Source organism: Dermacentor variabilis, chromosome 4 (assembly GCF_050947875.1).
Source record: "Dermacentor variabilis isolate Ectoservices chromosome 4, ASM5094787v1, whole genome shotgun sequence".
Taxonomy (NCBI): Eukaryota; Metazoa; Arthropoda; class Arachnida; order Ixodida; family Ixodidae; genus Dermacentor; species Dermacentor variabilis.
Window position 1 is genome coordinate 203,969,333 of NC_134571.1, and position 16,375 is coordinate 203,985,707.

General features: G+C 43.7%; 1 protein-coding gene across 2 annotated transcripts in view; it reads right to left on the bottom strand.

Moving 5' to 3' along the window:
• The window catches only part of LOC142580062 (transient receptor potential cation channel subfamily M member-like 2), a 240,765-nt gene that overhangs the window by 39,519 nt on the left and 184,871 nt on the right, over positions 1-16,375 (bottom strand). For both annotated transcript variants that reach the window (XM_075690827.1, XM_075690828.1), the window contains exons 19-21: positions 9,158-9,347; positions 4,024-4,166; positions 57-196 (exon numbers count right to left, since the gene is read on the bottom strand). In XM_075690827.1, coding sequence (XP_075546942.1) covers positions 57-196; positions 4,024-4,166; positions 9,158-9,347 — 473 coding nt within the window. The remainder of the gene's footprint in view (positions 1-56; positions 197-4,023; positions 4,167-9,157; positions 9,348-16,375) is intronic.

Here is a 16,375-nt window from a genome sequence, read left to right on the forward strand (position 1 = left end):
TTTTTTTTTTTTTTTTTTTTTAGATTTATTGCCTGTTAAACAAGAAGGGAGCTCACCAGGTCGGTCTGTCGCATTTTTGAGTGTCTGCAGATAGGAAAACGATTTGCCGACCGTCCTCTGCAGTTCTTGAATCTGGCCCTTGAGAAGGCTGAGGGCACGCCGCTGATAGTCCATATCTTCAAGAAAGAATGACAGGCTGCAGGTAGAAGACAGAGGAACAGCAATTTGAGGACATCTTCATTCGAGGCACCTCCACTAGTCACAAGAGGAAACGGCAAAGTAGCAGGCTTGGGGCGAACAGCTGTTTACTTTCAGTGACAACAACCGCAGACTTCTTCGGCCTCATCCTCTATCCCCAATCTAAGCGTGGCACTATGTAGATATGGCAGAAAATAGGCAACACTGAATGTGCTGGTGGTGGTGGTGGTGGTGGTGGTGACATTGTCATATACAGACTCTGTTGTCTTTTCGTTGCATGCTTATTGCTTTCAGTACTTTCAATTATCATCTGCACCAAATCATAGCAGTAAAGCAACAAACTCCTGCCACTAACTAAATCACATTTAGTCATACATTTCAGAGGCAATCATAAAGAAATAGTAAATTGCAAGTTTAATAAATGTTACAAGTGGCTGAGTGGTACAGATTATGAATGTACATGAATGTACAGATTAGTGTTAGCACAGGGTTTTGTACACAAGTCAGCATTAAAACATAAAATCTATTGTGTAGACCGTCATAAATATGAGTAAAAGAAAACAACACAGCAAGACTACAGTTATCATCTATTGCTTCATGGCAGCACATTCTCAGGTGTGTATCTATGTTTCCGATCAAGAAACAAATGTCATATGTGGCACAGCAAATGCCATAAATGGCCCTAACAATGCAATGGAAGCTTTGCCAGCTAGTATAAAAGGCTGTCACGTGTGGGGATGCAATTATATGCCCCTAAATAACTAGTACACGTAAGCCATCTCTGCAGTTGACTCAAAGGGTGCTTCTATTGCCTTTTAAACTGATCTTGTGCATTTCTTTTTTTTTTGTTCTTTGTTCTCTGTCTTTTCTTCTTCTTCTCCTTCTTTATTTTTGGGGGGGTGCTGCGACAACAAGGCCTAAGCAATCGGCCTGCAGAATAAACTATCCAAGGTAGTGTGACATGTTTTAAACACAGCCAGGCCATGACACACTCATCACAATGTATCAGAGGCTGTGTCGAGGCCTGACTCGATGTCGGCACAATCCTCGGCATTTACACAGGTAAATGCTGAGAATCGTGATGCTTGGCCGATTGCTCCGTCTCTCCAGCTGCAGAAACGTGCTTTCAGAGGGACAAAATGCAGCAACATTTCCTTGCAAGTTCAAGAGTCCTCTATCGTGGTTTAGGACAGTAAGGGTACATATTCGTGAACACTGCAGTCGACCAATCTCGGAGGCAGTGCATTTGGCCTACCTCAAAGATGGTGATATAATTCATGCATGTACGCAGGACAAATTTAGTGCAGGTTCCATCACTACAGTAGAACCTCATTCATACGTTTTGGAGAAAAACGCAAGAGGAAACGTACTAACCTAGAAAACCTACGATCCGAACTAACAAATAAAATTTGACAGACTCAACCATTGCCGATATCTATGTAATGCAAAACGTCACACGGATTGTTGCGGCACGAGACGCCAGTGTGCGTCAAGCTGGTGGTGCTCCGGCAGCCCGAGACGCGCTTTGTTCTCCTATTGCGTGTTGTTGGAAAACCGAAACGAAATTGAGCTGGTGGGCGATGCTGGATGCCGCTGAAGCGAAACGTCATGCCCACATCGTGCCGCCTGCAGCTGGGAACGGCGGTGCATTTAGATTATTGCCTACTAAAAGCATGCAGTAGCTACTAACAACTCGTACCCGGGACCACCACCTTTCCAGGGCAGCCGCTCTACCATCTGCTAGCCGCCTGGTTAGCTCAGATGGTACAATGGCTGCCCTGGAAAGGCGGTGGTCCCGGGTTCGAGTCGCAGACCAGCACAAATTTTTCTTCAACTGCGAGGCTTTTCTTTTGAGGAACCTGTATGGGTTTCCTTTGTAGCATTTGCTACAAACGGGTGGATGTATGATTTTCCCTTTATTAATTGCCTCCCACTTATCCCCCTGCAATGTGGAATGTCTACTCGGCCACTGTTGATGGAGGACACAGGACGAACAATCATACGGAGGCCTGGAACGGAAGGCTGGGAACCGTGGTGGGCCACAGCCACCAAAGAAGAGGAACAAGTCAGCGCTCATGGCCATGCAGTAGCGTGTTCACAACCTATGTGAAGACTACGCTGCCGGCACGACGGACACTGAAGATTTCTTGAAGGCCATTAGACATACGATTCGGTTTTAACTTTGCTCTTTTTTAAGTTATGTTCACTTTACTCTTGCACCTCAGCTCTGCACGCTTCATCCTTTAGCCATGTTTTTGCTGGCCTGCACTGTCACTCCTTTCATTTATTCTCATTTTCACTTCATTATTCTGCCTCATTTCACCCAGAAATTCATTTCCTTTTACTACTGTTGATTTCTATTAATTTTTTGCTTCTGTCTTTTTTATGGGCTTAGATTTCATCTTATGTCATCTTTGTTGAGTTTTTGTTTCCTGCTGCTTGTTTTTCTTTTCACATGCTGTGGTTCTATGCTGGTTTGTCACTGCACTATCATGGCTTAGACAGCTTTTCCTCGTGGCAAGCTGCGACACTGTATGTACAGCGATTGTGCCCCTTTGCATGGAAGTGACTCAACAACAGACAGATGCGGGCGGCCCATAAAAAAGAAATTAAGGTGGCGTTAAATGAGTCGCCCAAGGAAAGTGCGTCTCTGGATAGTTCGACCCTTCAACCAATTCACCAACAGGAGTGCTTTATGGTGCACTTATTTTTTGGCATGACCTGCACTACATTACTGTGATGTCCCCTAGTACTGCAAAATATTTCATGCTTACATTTATTCTCCAAGCCATAAAAGAGTCCATTGATAGGCCCGTGTACTGTGCAATGTGAGGTGCATGTTAAAGAACCCAAAGTGGCTGAAAATTATCCGGAACCCTCCACTATGGTGCACTCCATAGCCTGAGTCGCTTTGGGACATAAACCACCATAAGCCTAAGCCAAGTGTTGAATAAAGAGTGCAGTTCTTTGTCAAGCGAGTTTGTACAACAGAATTCGTTCTTCGGTTAATTTTTCACTTGGGGAGTTTTTTTCCTTTTTTTATTTTTTTTCCGAGAGAGCAATTCCCGAGGGGACATTAATTCCGGGGATGTACCTTTTAGGGACATTTCTTCTGGGGATGTTTTTCCCTACACCCCTGGTACCGAAATAAGAAACTGTGTGCGCCGTCATTTTCACGTGAGATTGGCGGCTATGTACTGTTCTCGATTAGGCGTGCCTCGCACCTTTCCTTGTTCACATGGGATCTAGTGACCAGAAAATGTATACGATCACAGTCTGCAGCAGGGAATAGCAGTGAATTTTGGTTATAGCCTATCAAAAGTGTGCGCTATGCTTCAGATGGCACCACACATTGTGAAACAGATAGGCGAAGATGCTTATCGCAATAGGATTGGCGGTGATAGCTGTAAATGCCACGTGTGATGACCCCGGAGAAGATTTGCTGGTACCGAAATGAGAAACTGAGTGTGCGCCGGCGTTTTCATGCGAGATGGGCAGACAAGTATTGCAGTGAAGCTGCCTCAGCGGGCAGCTATAATACTGTTCTCGATCGCGTGCCTCACGCATTTTCTTGCTTACACGGGATCTAGCAGCTGGAAAACGTATCATACAATCACAGTTTGGCGATATACTGAATGTTGGTGCCGAAAAATCATGTTTTACAAGAATGTATGAAATGGTAAAAAATGAGCGTAACTCTATTGGGTCATTTTTTCAGTTCTCGATTGCAAATGTGTATAGCGGGAAAACATACGTAAGGGGAACGTATCAACGAGGTTCTACTGTATAAGTATCGGTATAGATATTACTGTTGAGTGCAGAGACCTTTCAAGCTGCTTCTTCTTCTTCTCCTCGAGGTCACGTTCCTCACTCTGCCTTTGGCTGTACTGCGATGCCAGGTGTTTCCAGTAGTTGTAGTCCTTCTCAGAGAGCCGCAGTTGTGACTTAGCCAGCTCAGCATGGCCATCCTGCAACAAGGGTGGCAAGGGTAAAGTCCTCATCTACATCCCGTGTAATGCTTGACACTCCAGCATACAGATAATGCAGGCAGGATGCACAGTAGTTACATAGGTGGCAGCAAAATTACATGCCTTTCCAAAGTGATGAAAAGGGCTAGTTGGTTACTGTTCCTTTCTGCTATAGGCACAAACTACTTCACAGACACAAAAGACATAGTAACAACTAGAGTCAAAGGTAAACATTCGGCAGATATATGCCTGTTTAGGGACAATTCAATTAAAGAAAAGGAAAACTGCAACAAAATTTATTTTCAAAATCCGATGTTTCGGAGCGCTGCAGGCTCCTTCTTTAGGGGTGAGATGGCGTTAGGCGTAGCAGTGCTTATCGTTAACTGCAGAAGCCTCCGAAACAAAACAGATGAATTTTTTAACTCGGTTTACATGAGTTGTGGGATTCTTCTCCGTGCTCTTGGGACAAAGGAACGAGAACACAGTAGTGCAAACAATCACAAGGGCATTTATTGCACCTTTCATAGATCAATGCCTGCTAGCCGAGTTGCTATCCACAAAACATGCCGATGGGCGCGCGACAAATCTAGAAGTCCGACTCACCGCGACCGCATAGCGAGCGAATATGTTCGCCCCATGCTGGATCCCAATGCCTGGTCGTTCGCGCGTACTGTCACGCGAACGGTGGCGCATTGCAAGGCGGCCACGCGAGGCGGTCTCGCAGAAGCATTGGTCGGTGCACGCGCGGCACGGCACGTCCGTACCGCTTGCTGATCTCGAACCCAAGAGCGAGCGCCTTGTCTTCCGGCGCCCAAGTAGCCCCGCCTGTCGGCGGCATTAGCAGCGCAACACTCGCACCATCTCTCACACCGCGCCCCAACCACATCGACCGCCGCGGGCGTCACGCAGGCCACGCAGCGAAGCGGGATTGCAGGAGATGGGGGAAAACAAGATATCTGGGGACGCGCGTGAGTCGCGCATCCCCACAGAGTAAACCATCTGTAATTTTGGGCACTGAATCGTGGTTAGATGGTAATGATAGGGATTGTGATTTCTTTCCTAGCAACTACATTAGCTATAGAAAAGATAGAGACTGTCACGGAGGTGGTGTTTTCATTCTCGTTGATCAAAATATACAGTCGTAGATGTTATGCAAGTCAGATGATTCTACTGAAGCTATCTGGGTGCAACTTCGTTCAAAAAATGGAAAATCACCGGCGGTCTGTTCCTTTTACAGGCCTCCTGGCAGTAAGGTACAGGTTTTAACTAAGCTAGTGGAAGATGTAGAAATGAGAAATTATGACTCCTTAGTGATCGGTTGTGATTTTAATTTACCCGAAATTAATTGGTTGCAAAATCCGACAATACCTAATGTGTCTAGTGCGTCAGCAAAGGAATTGATGAAGTTACACAAATCATTTGCGCTATCGCAGTTGGTGTGCCAACCTACTAGTGGAAGCAATGTGTTAGACTTACTTTTTACTAATTTGCCTGTGGATACGCAACATGTGCTGATCTTGCCAGGCATAAGTGACCATAACGCTGTTTTATGCAAACTGAAATTGGAGTACATTAAAGTCGGTAATAGCGCAGGTAGACGGATATACAGCTACCGAAAGGCACAAGTCGATGAAATGTCGTTGGCACTCGACTCGTATTACGATGTATTTGAAACATTGTCAGAGTCGCTTAACGTAGACGAATTGTGGTGTTTACTTAAAAAGAAGATTTTCGAGTTGCGTGACCAATTCGTCCCGTCATGGATAATGATGGCAAGGCGGGGTAGAAGTAAGCCGTGGTTCACGAGGGAAGTTCGTAGGGCACTGGGGAAAAAAAATCAAGTATACAAGGCATACAGGAAGACACCGACACCCCAGAAAAAGCAACAATTGCAACAAGCTTCAAATAAGGCGAATTCTGCAATATCACATGCAAAAGGTATTTTTTATGCTTCTTTTAATGCTAAGTTAAAAAGTAACCCTAGAGAATTCTGGCACTTTATCAAGAAGAAGAGAAAAGACAAAGTGTCAATTCCTGTGCTCGAACACAATGGGTCTCTTGTGCATGATAGTCTAGATAAGACAGAATGTTTTAGCTCGTTCTTCAGTTCTGTTTTTTCTGCGTGCGAAACTAATACTGATTCAATGTTTCACTACGGGCTTATCAGAGGGGAACCCATGAATGACATCATCTTCGACAGGAGGGGCATTCAACTACAACTTGAGCGTTTAAGTACCACTAGTGCCAGCAGTCCCAATGACTTGCCGAACTATCTGCTTTCCGCTTCTGCAGGCCCATTGTCTAAATACCTTTATGTGTTCTTTGCCAAGTCCTTGACATGCGGAATGTTGCCTACAGACTGGAAAATTGCCAATGTTGTTCCTATTCTGAAGTCAGGACCTCGAAAATCTGTGTTTAATTATCGACCATTGTCTTTGACTAGCGTACCTTGCAAGATCTTTGAGCATGTACTTTTTAGCAGTATCATGACTCACTTAAATTTGTTTTCTTTGTTGGTCCCTCAGCAACACGCATTTCGAAGTGGTTTTTCTTGTATTACTCAGCTTACAGAATTAACGCACGACCTAGCATCCACTCTTGACAAAGGGGGCTGTGTAAATTGCATCTTTTTAGATTTCAGGAGGGCTTTCGACCTAGTGCACCATTCTTTGCTGCTTGAAAAACTGTCGTGGTACAACATAAATAAAATGGTTGTCGAATGGATAAAAGAATACTTAAATTGTAGGACACAACATGTAGTCGTTGGAGGTAGGCTGTCGCATGGTGTTGATGTGTCATCGGGGGAACCTCAAGGTTCAGTTTTGGGTCCGCTATTGTTTTTGTTATACATGAATGACATTACCGTTGGCATATCATTCTTCATCCGATTGTTTGCGGACAACTGCGTTTTTTATCGCGTTATGAAAGGTGCCGATGATTATAATGAACTACAGAAGGATTTCGACAAGGTAGCAGAGTGGTGTGATAAATGGGGCATGAGTATAAATCTTGATAAAACTGTGCAAATGTGCTTTACGAGACAAAGGTCACCAAATGTATATACATATACCATTAACAGGACAAATCTTGCATCCGTGCGTGAATATAAATACCTTGGGGTGTACTTGACCCGTCAACTGGCACCGTCATGTTAACTATATAATTGCTAAGGCGTGTAGAGTTCTTGCTATGCTACGTAGAAATGCGAAATACTTTCCTTTAGAAACAAGGAACCTGCTTTACAAGATTAACATAAGACCAATACTGGAATATGCTTGTACTATCTGGGACCCGTGGACTGCGACAGACATATATCGGTTTCCAGTGGGCGAACAGGAGCACTTGAAACTGCGCTCAAAGTGCTCTCGCGAGTTCAGCGCCTACCATTGGTCGAACAGGAGTGCGAGCGTCATGTTTCAATGGCAGAGGAGGCGCGCTTTGACGGCGCCTAGAGCAGCCGAGGGCAGTCCGAGGTGCACCGTCATCAGCGGCGGAGTAGCAGGGAGAACGAAGGAAGTCACATGACTTTTTTGACATCACTTCTGGTTTGGCCGCCACCGAATATGCTGCGCGCGCGCGACGGAATGCAGGCGGCAACGAGAGCGCGGGAAAAGTTTGGTCGCATGACTCCTGACGTCACATCCTCCTCATCGCTGCGTTGCTCTCGGAGCAGCGTGAATGTTCCAGTCGCGAGACGTGAACCCGTGTCCCCGCTGCTCTGTCTGCTCGCTGCTTTTGCTCCTGTTCGCCCAATGGAAACCGGTAATAAAGAAACTAGAAAGAGTACAAAGCTTAGCAGCCCGTTTCGTGGTTCAAGATTATACTCAGTATTTTAGCGCATCCCGAACAAAGGAAACATTAGGCCAGAATACATCTCAATATCGTAGAAAAACATTCAGATTAAAATCTTTGCACAATATATATCATTCTAAAACCGGCCTCAGTCGTGATAGCTATATAAGGCCACCGGAGTACACTTCTGGCAGGCACGATCACCCACTTAAGATTAAAAAGTATATATGTAGAATGGAGCTTTTTAAGATGTCATTTTTTCCTAAGATGGTCAGTGAGTGGAACAGGTTGCCCAGCGATGTTGTATCGCTATCTTCAAGTGATGCCTTTGCTTCAGCCGTATGACTTGCAATTTCTTTTTCTCTGTACTTTGTGCTTGCGTCAACAGAACCGCTTTGTTTCACTTCGCGCATGTACGGTTATGCTCTGCTTCTTTTTTTCTTCTTTTTGTTGTGTTGGCGATTTGCCCTGATCTGTAACTTTTTTTTCATGTATTCTATATTAACTGCTTTTTGTCAATGATATATGTACTTCTCCCCCCCCCCCCTCCCCCACTGTGATGCCAAACTGGCGCTGTGGCTACTGTGATAAATAAAAAATAAATAAATAAAATAAAAAATAAATATGCATTGTTACCACTTTTATAGGCATGCAGACACTTTTCGTAGACCTCATAAGTAAATGGTGGGAATTGTTCCTGACGAACGGTTTGATGTTACCTGGCATCTTCTGGACGTGCCAGGATTCCAAAAGGAGCCGTAGACATAAAAAAGACACAGTAACAACTACAGCACAGAGCAAGCTAATAACTGCTTCATACTGCTTTATTTTATTCAGTATGCTAAATGTAATCTGTGATGTTTTTTATGTGCATCAGTGATATGCCTGTCAGTTTCTTGTTTCTGAAAGAACTTTGTTTTACTTCTTTTGTACTTTTTCCCCTTGTACTTGTGCAAATGCACATATCTTAATTATCTAAAACATAACAGTAGTCAGCTCATGCTTCAGCTATATGCATTTCTTATGTTTATGAAGTATTTTCAAATAGTGGAAATGCATTTATGCTTGCCTGAAGTTAGTGTTAAGACAACAGTGTCCCATAGTGTGATCCAGAAATAATCCTCCAAGCAGTGCGAACCACCAGAGCGGAGGTGTCTACCACACTGTGAAAAGCTTTGTGCTTGAACAGGCCCACTTACCAGCTGGTGTGTGGTTCGGCAGAAGCGGCACGTGAGCAGACGCCAGAGGAACTGCAGGAGAGCAATGATGTAGCTGAACACGTTGAACGGGGGTGGCAGGCACAGCCGGTTCATGAAGTCCACGACCAGCTTGTACCGCTGGAACTTCCAGATGTCGTCGGACGCCGACTCGATCTTTTGCGCCGTGTGGCTGTGCATGTTGCATGACGAAAAGTGCTGAGCGATCTAGTGTTGTCTTCACTTATTTTGAATGTTTCTTTGTTTTTATGGGTCACAATTAAAGAGCAATGTGGTCCCGAAATTTTTTACATTTACCATCTCAGTTACAATGAACATGAGCATGAGGGCTAGCTCGTTGTTGATCGTGGACGTGAAATTGTGCTGCGCAGTTCTAACACAACACAAACCATGAAACATGATCACACACACAGGATGATGTGGACCCCTACTTCATTCACCTAAATATCTTGCTTCATATTGTTGTTTCGTTGTTTGAATAGGCTACAGTTTTGGCATGCTAAAATAAGATAAGCAAGTAGCAGATAATCGATACTTTCAGCCTGCTGTCAAGTGCATTTGGTACACCCAACAGCATTCCTTCTGTAGTTCTGAGAGACCAGAAAAATATTTCGCCAAGACCAACAAGCAGCGCTGGTTGTAATGGAGTATGCGAGTTTCAGATCATTTTTTTTCCTTTGTTTTTGTTTGTTACTTGCTTTTTTATACATATGGTCTATATATTTTGCCTTCTGAAAGTGGATAAAACAGTTGTTAGTTAACGGATCATCCTGTGTATGTTATTGTGTTCCTCAATTCATTCATATTTCAAATTCATATATTCATACAAGTTCGACAGTCATAACTATCATAAAGTCATTCGACAACATAATGCTCGCAGGCTGCCATACTATGAAAAAAAAAAGGCGAAATGGGAAGTGTAGGCGAAGCTGCCAGTATGTAAAGGTCAATGGCATGTTAGGAAGTCATGCTTACGATAAACTCTCAAGATTATGCCAGGTGTTGCTCTAGCTTTTCAAAATTATCCACCATGCATGCCAATTTTTTTGTGGACTGATGCTGAGTCACAATTATTTTTCCTTTTATTTTTTTTTTTTCACAACCGGCAATTCAGTCTTATTGCACAGAGGCACATTCAGGTGGAAACCAGAAATCCAATCTTCTAATTACATATCCCACTTCAGAACTTAAGAAATAATGTGCAACCACAATCATAGATTATTGCATGTTTAACAGCTAGACTACAATAACGACCAGTTATAAGCTAATTTTTCACACGTTCTCAAAATAAGCTGCTTTCATGAAAGGCAATATTTTTTTCACAGAATGTATTTTCTAGTAACACAAGCCTCACTAATGAATGAATTGTGCTAGTTAAGCTTTCTGCTTGCTACAGGCTTCTCTTGCCACGGTGGTTACAGTGTGAGCTTCTTTTTATGTGGCCAACAGCTAGAGGGTGCACCTGTGCCTGGCCACCCTCTTTAACAAGTTTATGTTACGAAAGATATCAGTACAAGAGAACCATTCCACCTTCATCAACAACGAAAATTGAAGGGCACCCAATGAGCTTCCTAATCTGCCTGCCAACTAGGGCTGCTCCTGTGGCTATGTGTAGTGAGACCTAAATAAGCAAGCGTAGTACAGCTCTGCAGTCTGACTGGCTGAGGACAACAATTGACGCCCACCTCTCCACATTGTAAGTCTAGCAGGCAATGGAGACCTGCGCTGAACTTCTGCCATGATCAACACCTAACCGGGGAAGTGTCACATCATGGCTGCACTGTCAGCTTCCATTATTTATTATTTATTGAACATACCTTACAGGCCCCTGACAGGGCATTGAGTAAGGGGGGTAATAAAAAGTACAAAGTAACTTGTCAGTGTACAACGTATGGCACAAATTTGCAGTTTAACATAAAGGAGAGGAATCGATGATAATGTGGTATGACGGCAAATACAAGGTTGGGTGGGAAAAAGGATAACACGAAGAGAGAAAAAAAAAAGAAAAAAATATTGGCTGGCATTATACACATGGCAAAACTGGATACAAGAACTATAAGGTATACCAATTACAATGACAACAGTAACAAGAAAGAAACTACAACCAAAGATAGACTAACAAATATGCGGAATCTAGGCGCATGAACAGTTGGCAGGGTTTAAAATATGCACAATGGTAGGGCATGATAAAAACGCAGGAACTAATGGCGTACACAGTAAGAACATTTATCAATATAAGGAATGCAGCTGGGCACAAAGTGGGATACTGAAGAAATAAAGAACAAAAAAACATGTGCAGTGGTACAAAAAAATGACGGATGTCTTTGGTCTTAAAGCTGTCAAAATAACAAATAAATAAATACATGGGTGCTATACAGAACATGGCACCGGAAGTAAAACAAAATTGGAAATACTAGTGGCAAGTTTTTATTGCGAAAAAAAAGAGTGCAGGAGTTGACGGAAATTATCGTGGTCTGGTTCGGATGCGATGTTGTCTGGAAGACCATTCCACAAACGTACGGCACGAGGAAGAGCGGATGAGTTGAAGGTGTGAGTTGACCCATATAATCGCGTGAAACTTAAGTGATTATGCAACCGACGTGATGTGTTGGAAGGAGCATCAAGGTGAAGTGGGAATGGTCTGTTGCTGTATGCGTATTTGTGAAAAAGGCATAAAAGGGCAATGTCGCAACGAGCACTAAGGGGTTCAAGTGAAAGATTGAGCTTAATTTGCGTTATGCTGTTATGGTTGTCATAATTGCGTGAAATGAAATGGGCAGCCCTATTCTGAACCGCTTCAAGCATGTTAATTAAATAATTTTGGTAAGGGGACCATATAGATGCGGCGAATTCAAGCTGTGGGCGAACGAAGGTCTGATAAGCTAGATGACGAACGTGAGTGGGACAGTTTTGTAAATTTCGACGTAAATATCCTAAAGATTTTGAAGCTTTTGCGCATATGGTGGTAATATGGTGGGACCAGGAGAGGTTGGGTGTGAAATGAATACCAAGGTAATTATAAGATAGTGCTTGCGACAGTTGGTAATTGTTAATGGTGTAGCAGTAGTTGGAAATGTTTTGCTTGCGTGTGAAGGAGATTATTTTGCATTTTTCTGTATTCAGCGACATAAGCCATATTTTACACCAGCTGTTAATGCGGTAAAGGTCGTTTTACAGCGTTAAGTGGTCGTCGGCACAGGTTATTGGATGATATATGATGCAATCGTCAGCGAAGATTCGCATGCAGGAAGAAATGTTTTCTAGCAAGTCGTTTATGTAGATTAAAAACAATAGGGGGCCGAGGACGCACCCCTGTGGTACGCCCGAAGTTATGAGAGAAAGGGAGGACTGGCAATTGTTAATAACTGTGAACTGCTGGCGGAGTGAAAGGAAGTTACGGAGCCAAGATAAGGTTAGCGAGTCTAATCGAAGGGCAGATAATTTAGAAATCAGACGGCAATGGGGGGCGACACGGTTAAAGGCTTTTGAGAAATCAAGAAAAATACAGTCAGTCTGGAGGTTATTGTTCCTGTTGCAGTGTAGTTCTGTACTTAATTCTAGTAGCTGGGTTTCGCAAGAGAAACCTTTCCTGAATCCGTGTTGGTTGTTAAAAAAGAAATTGTTAGATTCTAAGTGTCGGTAAACATGAGAAGCGATTATGTGTTCAAGAAGTTTGCAGCAGATGCAGGTTAAAGATATTGGACGGTAGCTTTCGGGAGCATGTTTATCACCGGATTTAAACACAGGCACTATTTTACCGATTTTCCAATCGGAGGGAAGTTGACCTGTCGCTAAAGATTGCCTGAAAAGGTGGTATAAAATGTTAGCAGAAACGGAGACAGTGTTCTTAAGAATTTTAGAGTTAATATTGTCTATTCCGGCTGAAGTGGATAATTTAAGATTTTTAATTAGAAGTATTATGCCCTCTGCAGTTATTTCGATCGGTTCCATATATGGGATGTCAAAATCGGGTATGTACGGAACGTCAAAGTGGTCTTCCCGGGTGAAAACAGATGAAAAGAATGTGTTAAATGCCGAGGTGCAATGACTGTCTGAAAGTGGAACATGATTGTCGTCTAGCAAAGACATCTGTTGCAGATTGTGTTCGGGGGATACAAGTTTCCAAAACTTCTTAGAGTTAGATTTCAGAAGGGAAGGTAAATCACTAGAAAAATATTTTTGTTTAGCAGATTCTACTGCGGAACAGTAAGTTATCATAAAATCTTTGTATGCCTTCCACGCGGAAGGCGTGCTATGTCGTTTAGCTGTGCGGTATAATTGTTTCTTTTTGTTTCTAAGATGCCGGAAGGATTTTGCAAACCAGGGGTTTGATTTATCATTTTTGACTGTTATTAGCGGGACGTACTGATTTGCTAGCACACACAATTTATCTCGGTAAAGTACCCAGTTGTCTTCGATGGGACGACTGTCGAAGGATGGTAGGAATGTGTCAGTGTAGAAGGTTTTGAGTTCGGCGTTAATTTTGCTGTAATTGGCTTTACTGTAATCACGAATTTTTTTGCAGCCGGTGCCGGAGAATGGTGGCGGAATGTTAAGGGAAACTTGAAGGAGTTTGTGGTCACTAAAACCATCCATGTTTAGTGGGGCACCTACTGTTTCAGGAGCCGTCGTAAGGATTAGGTCGAGGATATTTGAACCGCGTGTGGGTTGTTTCACTATTTGAAACAAGTTAAAATCTAAGGTTAGGTAGATAAATTCTGTGGACATGCGGCACGGGGAAGACAACTGGTTCCAGTCTATTGTAGGAAAATTAAAGTCACCGAAAATGTAAATGGCATCGGTGCGACATATCTTGATAGCATCATTGATGCTACTGCGCAGTTCGTTCACAAATGAATGGCTACAGTCAGGAGGTCGGTAACAATTGCCGATGAGCAGAGTGGAAAACTTGGTTTTGCAGGCTACCCAGATAATTTCTATGTTAGAGTGTACATCGATTACGTATGATTGTAGAGTATTTTTTATTGCAAGAAGAACACCTCCGCCTCGCCTATCTGTACAGTCATTTCGGTATATGTGAAAATTGTTACGATCAGGCAGAATTTCACTATCGGTGATGTCAGGGTATAGCCACGTTTCGGTAAGGGCAAGTATGTCACAGTCACTGTCGTCAAGGAAAGAACAGACCAAATCGCATTTCGGTAGTAGGCTCCGGATATTACAAGATGATATCGATAATGAGCAAGTGGCTTGATGTGACTCAGCCTTACTCAGATCGTGCATGCACGTGTTAAACTTTAGCTATCTGCTAGCTAGAACAACTGAGTCAGTGCTGATATCATATATGTAGGTGTTTTTGTTAATATGCACACGGTTGACTGATGCTTTGAAAGGCTTGTTTTGGGCTTTGGCAAAGCATTCGCCTTGCTTGTCATGTCGCTGGAGAAAAATCTTCGCTGATGGAAAATGTTGTTCCTTTTAAAGGGCCCCTGAAACGGTTCGGACAAATTTTGTAGACACGTAGGGTTCAGCTTAAGTAGAACATTCGCACCACAATTTAAGTGAAGCATTACGTATTAATGGAGCTACAAGCGATTAGAAGTTACCCTCCTCCCTAGCCATGCTTTTCCTCCTCAACTCGTTCGCCGAGCGAGCGGGGCTAAGCTCCGCCTTCACTGGTTCAGCGTCACGATGCGACGTCACATCGTCCACTTCCGGTTGTTTTGGAGCTCGCCCCCGCCCGCGCGAGACCTCTCCGCTAGCCGCTTGGCCGTCGACCCCAAGCGAGAGCTATCGAAGCAGCATGCGTTGCGAGCATTCTGTCGTAGCACCGAACATGTCTGGTATTCCGTTAACCACACACTAGCGGTAACCACAGGCAAGCTGGTCATTTCGGCAAATGACTGGAGGCATAAACTCAAGCTGATGAAGGAACTTTAGCATAGACGTATGTGAGCGGCCTGATCGGTCTGCACGGTCCATACACTTGTTGGCGCAGCGCTTAACCAGCCAAACACAGCGCTAATATTGCTCTAACCAAGTGTAAAACATTTTAAACATTTATAAAAACAACGTGTTGATGATTACACTCCTGCGAAAAATACACACCAGCAACAAAGAAGAATACACTTCGTTGCTGCTACTGTGTATGGTTGAGCTCTGTGCCACCAGGTGGCTGCACCATGCAGACCATTCACATTTGCCCTTCTGCTCATCTCATGGGTCATCCCGTTACGGCACAGTCAAGCGGCCAAACTCTGTCCCCTTGCGCTTGCGTTTGCCCGAATACCGGACTCGCGAAACGCTATTGCGTTAGTAATCTTCCGGTGTAAAGTGACGGCCACAAACGCGCAAATCCTGGCGCCGATCGGATAGCGGCAGTCCGATGCCCAGCAGCCAGTTCGCTCGTACGCTGCCTTGCAGAGGGACACGATGTCGCAGCTTGACACATTGCCACTCGCTACGTTTGCAGGCCACAAGGCAACAAAGTCGAATCATAGTGCTCGCGAAAAGACTGAGACCGATTCTGACCGCCGAGCTCTCGTCAAAATGGAGTACGTTGTAAGCAGATGACACTTGCTGTGTGCCGGAAGTGCTCAAGTGTACTGAAAAATTATTCTTTGCATTCTCTTTATGTTACTTTCTTTACATAAAAACAAATTAGCTAACATTCCAACTATTATGAAGATTGTTTGTTTACCATAAAGTTGGAAAAATTATCGATCACGCACCCTTGTCAGCCGATCGGATAGCTCGCCCCACTGACGTCGTATGGGTGATTTCGGTCATATGGGTAGGGGCGGCTTAAAATTCCGCCGAGCACTGCGCTGCGATCGGCAGCGATGTGCATTTTTAAAACCTTATAATAAATTACACACTTTACGCGGGGCACTTAGATGTGTCAATTAATGATCAGAAGGACTTACTCTAATGACTCAGTACGTTTGTAAAAAAATCGTCAAAAGCATTTCAGGGTCCCTTTAATTTTCGTGCCAAAGACAAAATCTGCTGGTTGTCCTTGAAGAAGGTTAGTTTTGTGATAATCGGTCTGTTCTTTCCTTCGGTGAACTTGCCGAGCCTGTGAACACGCTCGAATTGTGAACTAGTAGTCGTTATTTCTAATCGTTCAGAGCAAAAGCTTATTATTTTTTCCTCGGCCTTGGCCCATTCTTCTTTCACATTATCTTCAATCCCAAAAAAGAGAAGATTTGATCGTCGTTTCCTGTTTTCAGCATCGTC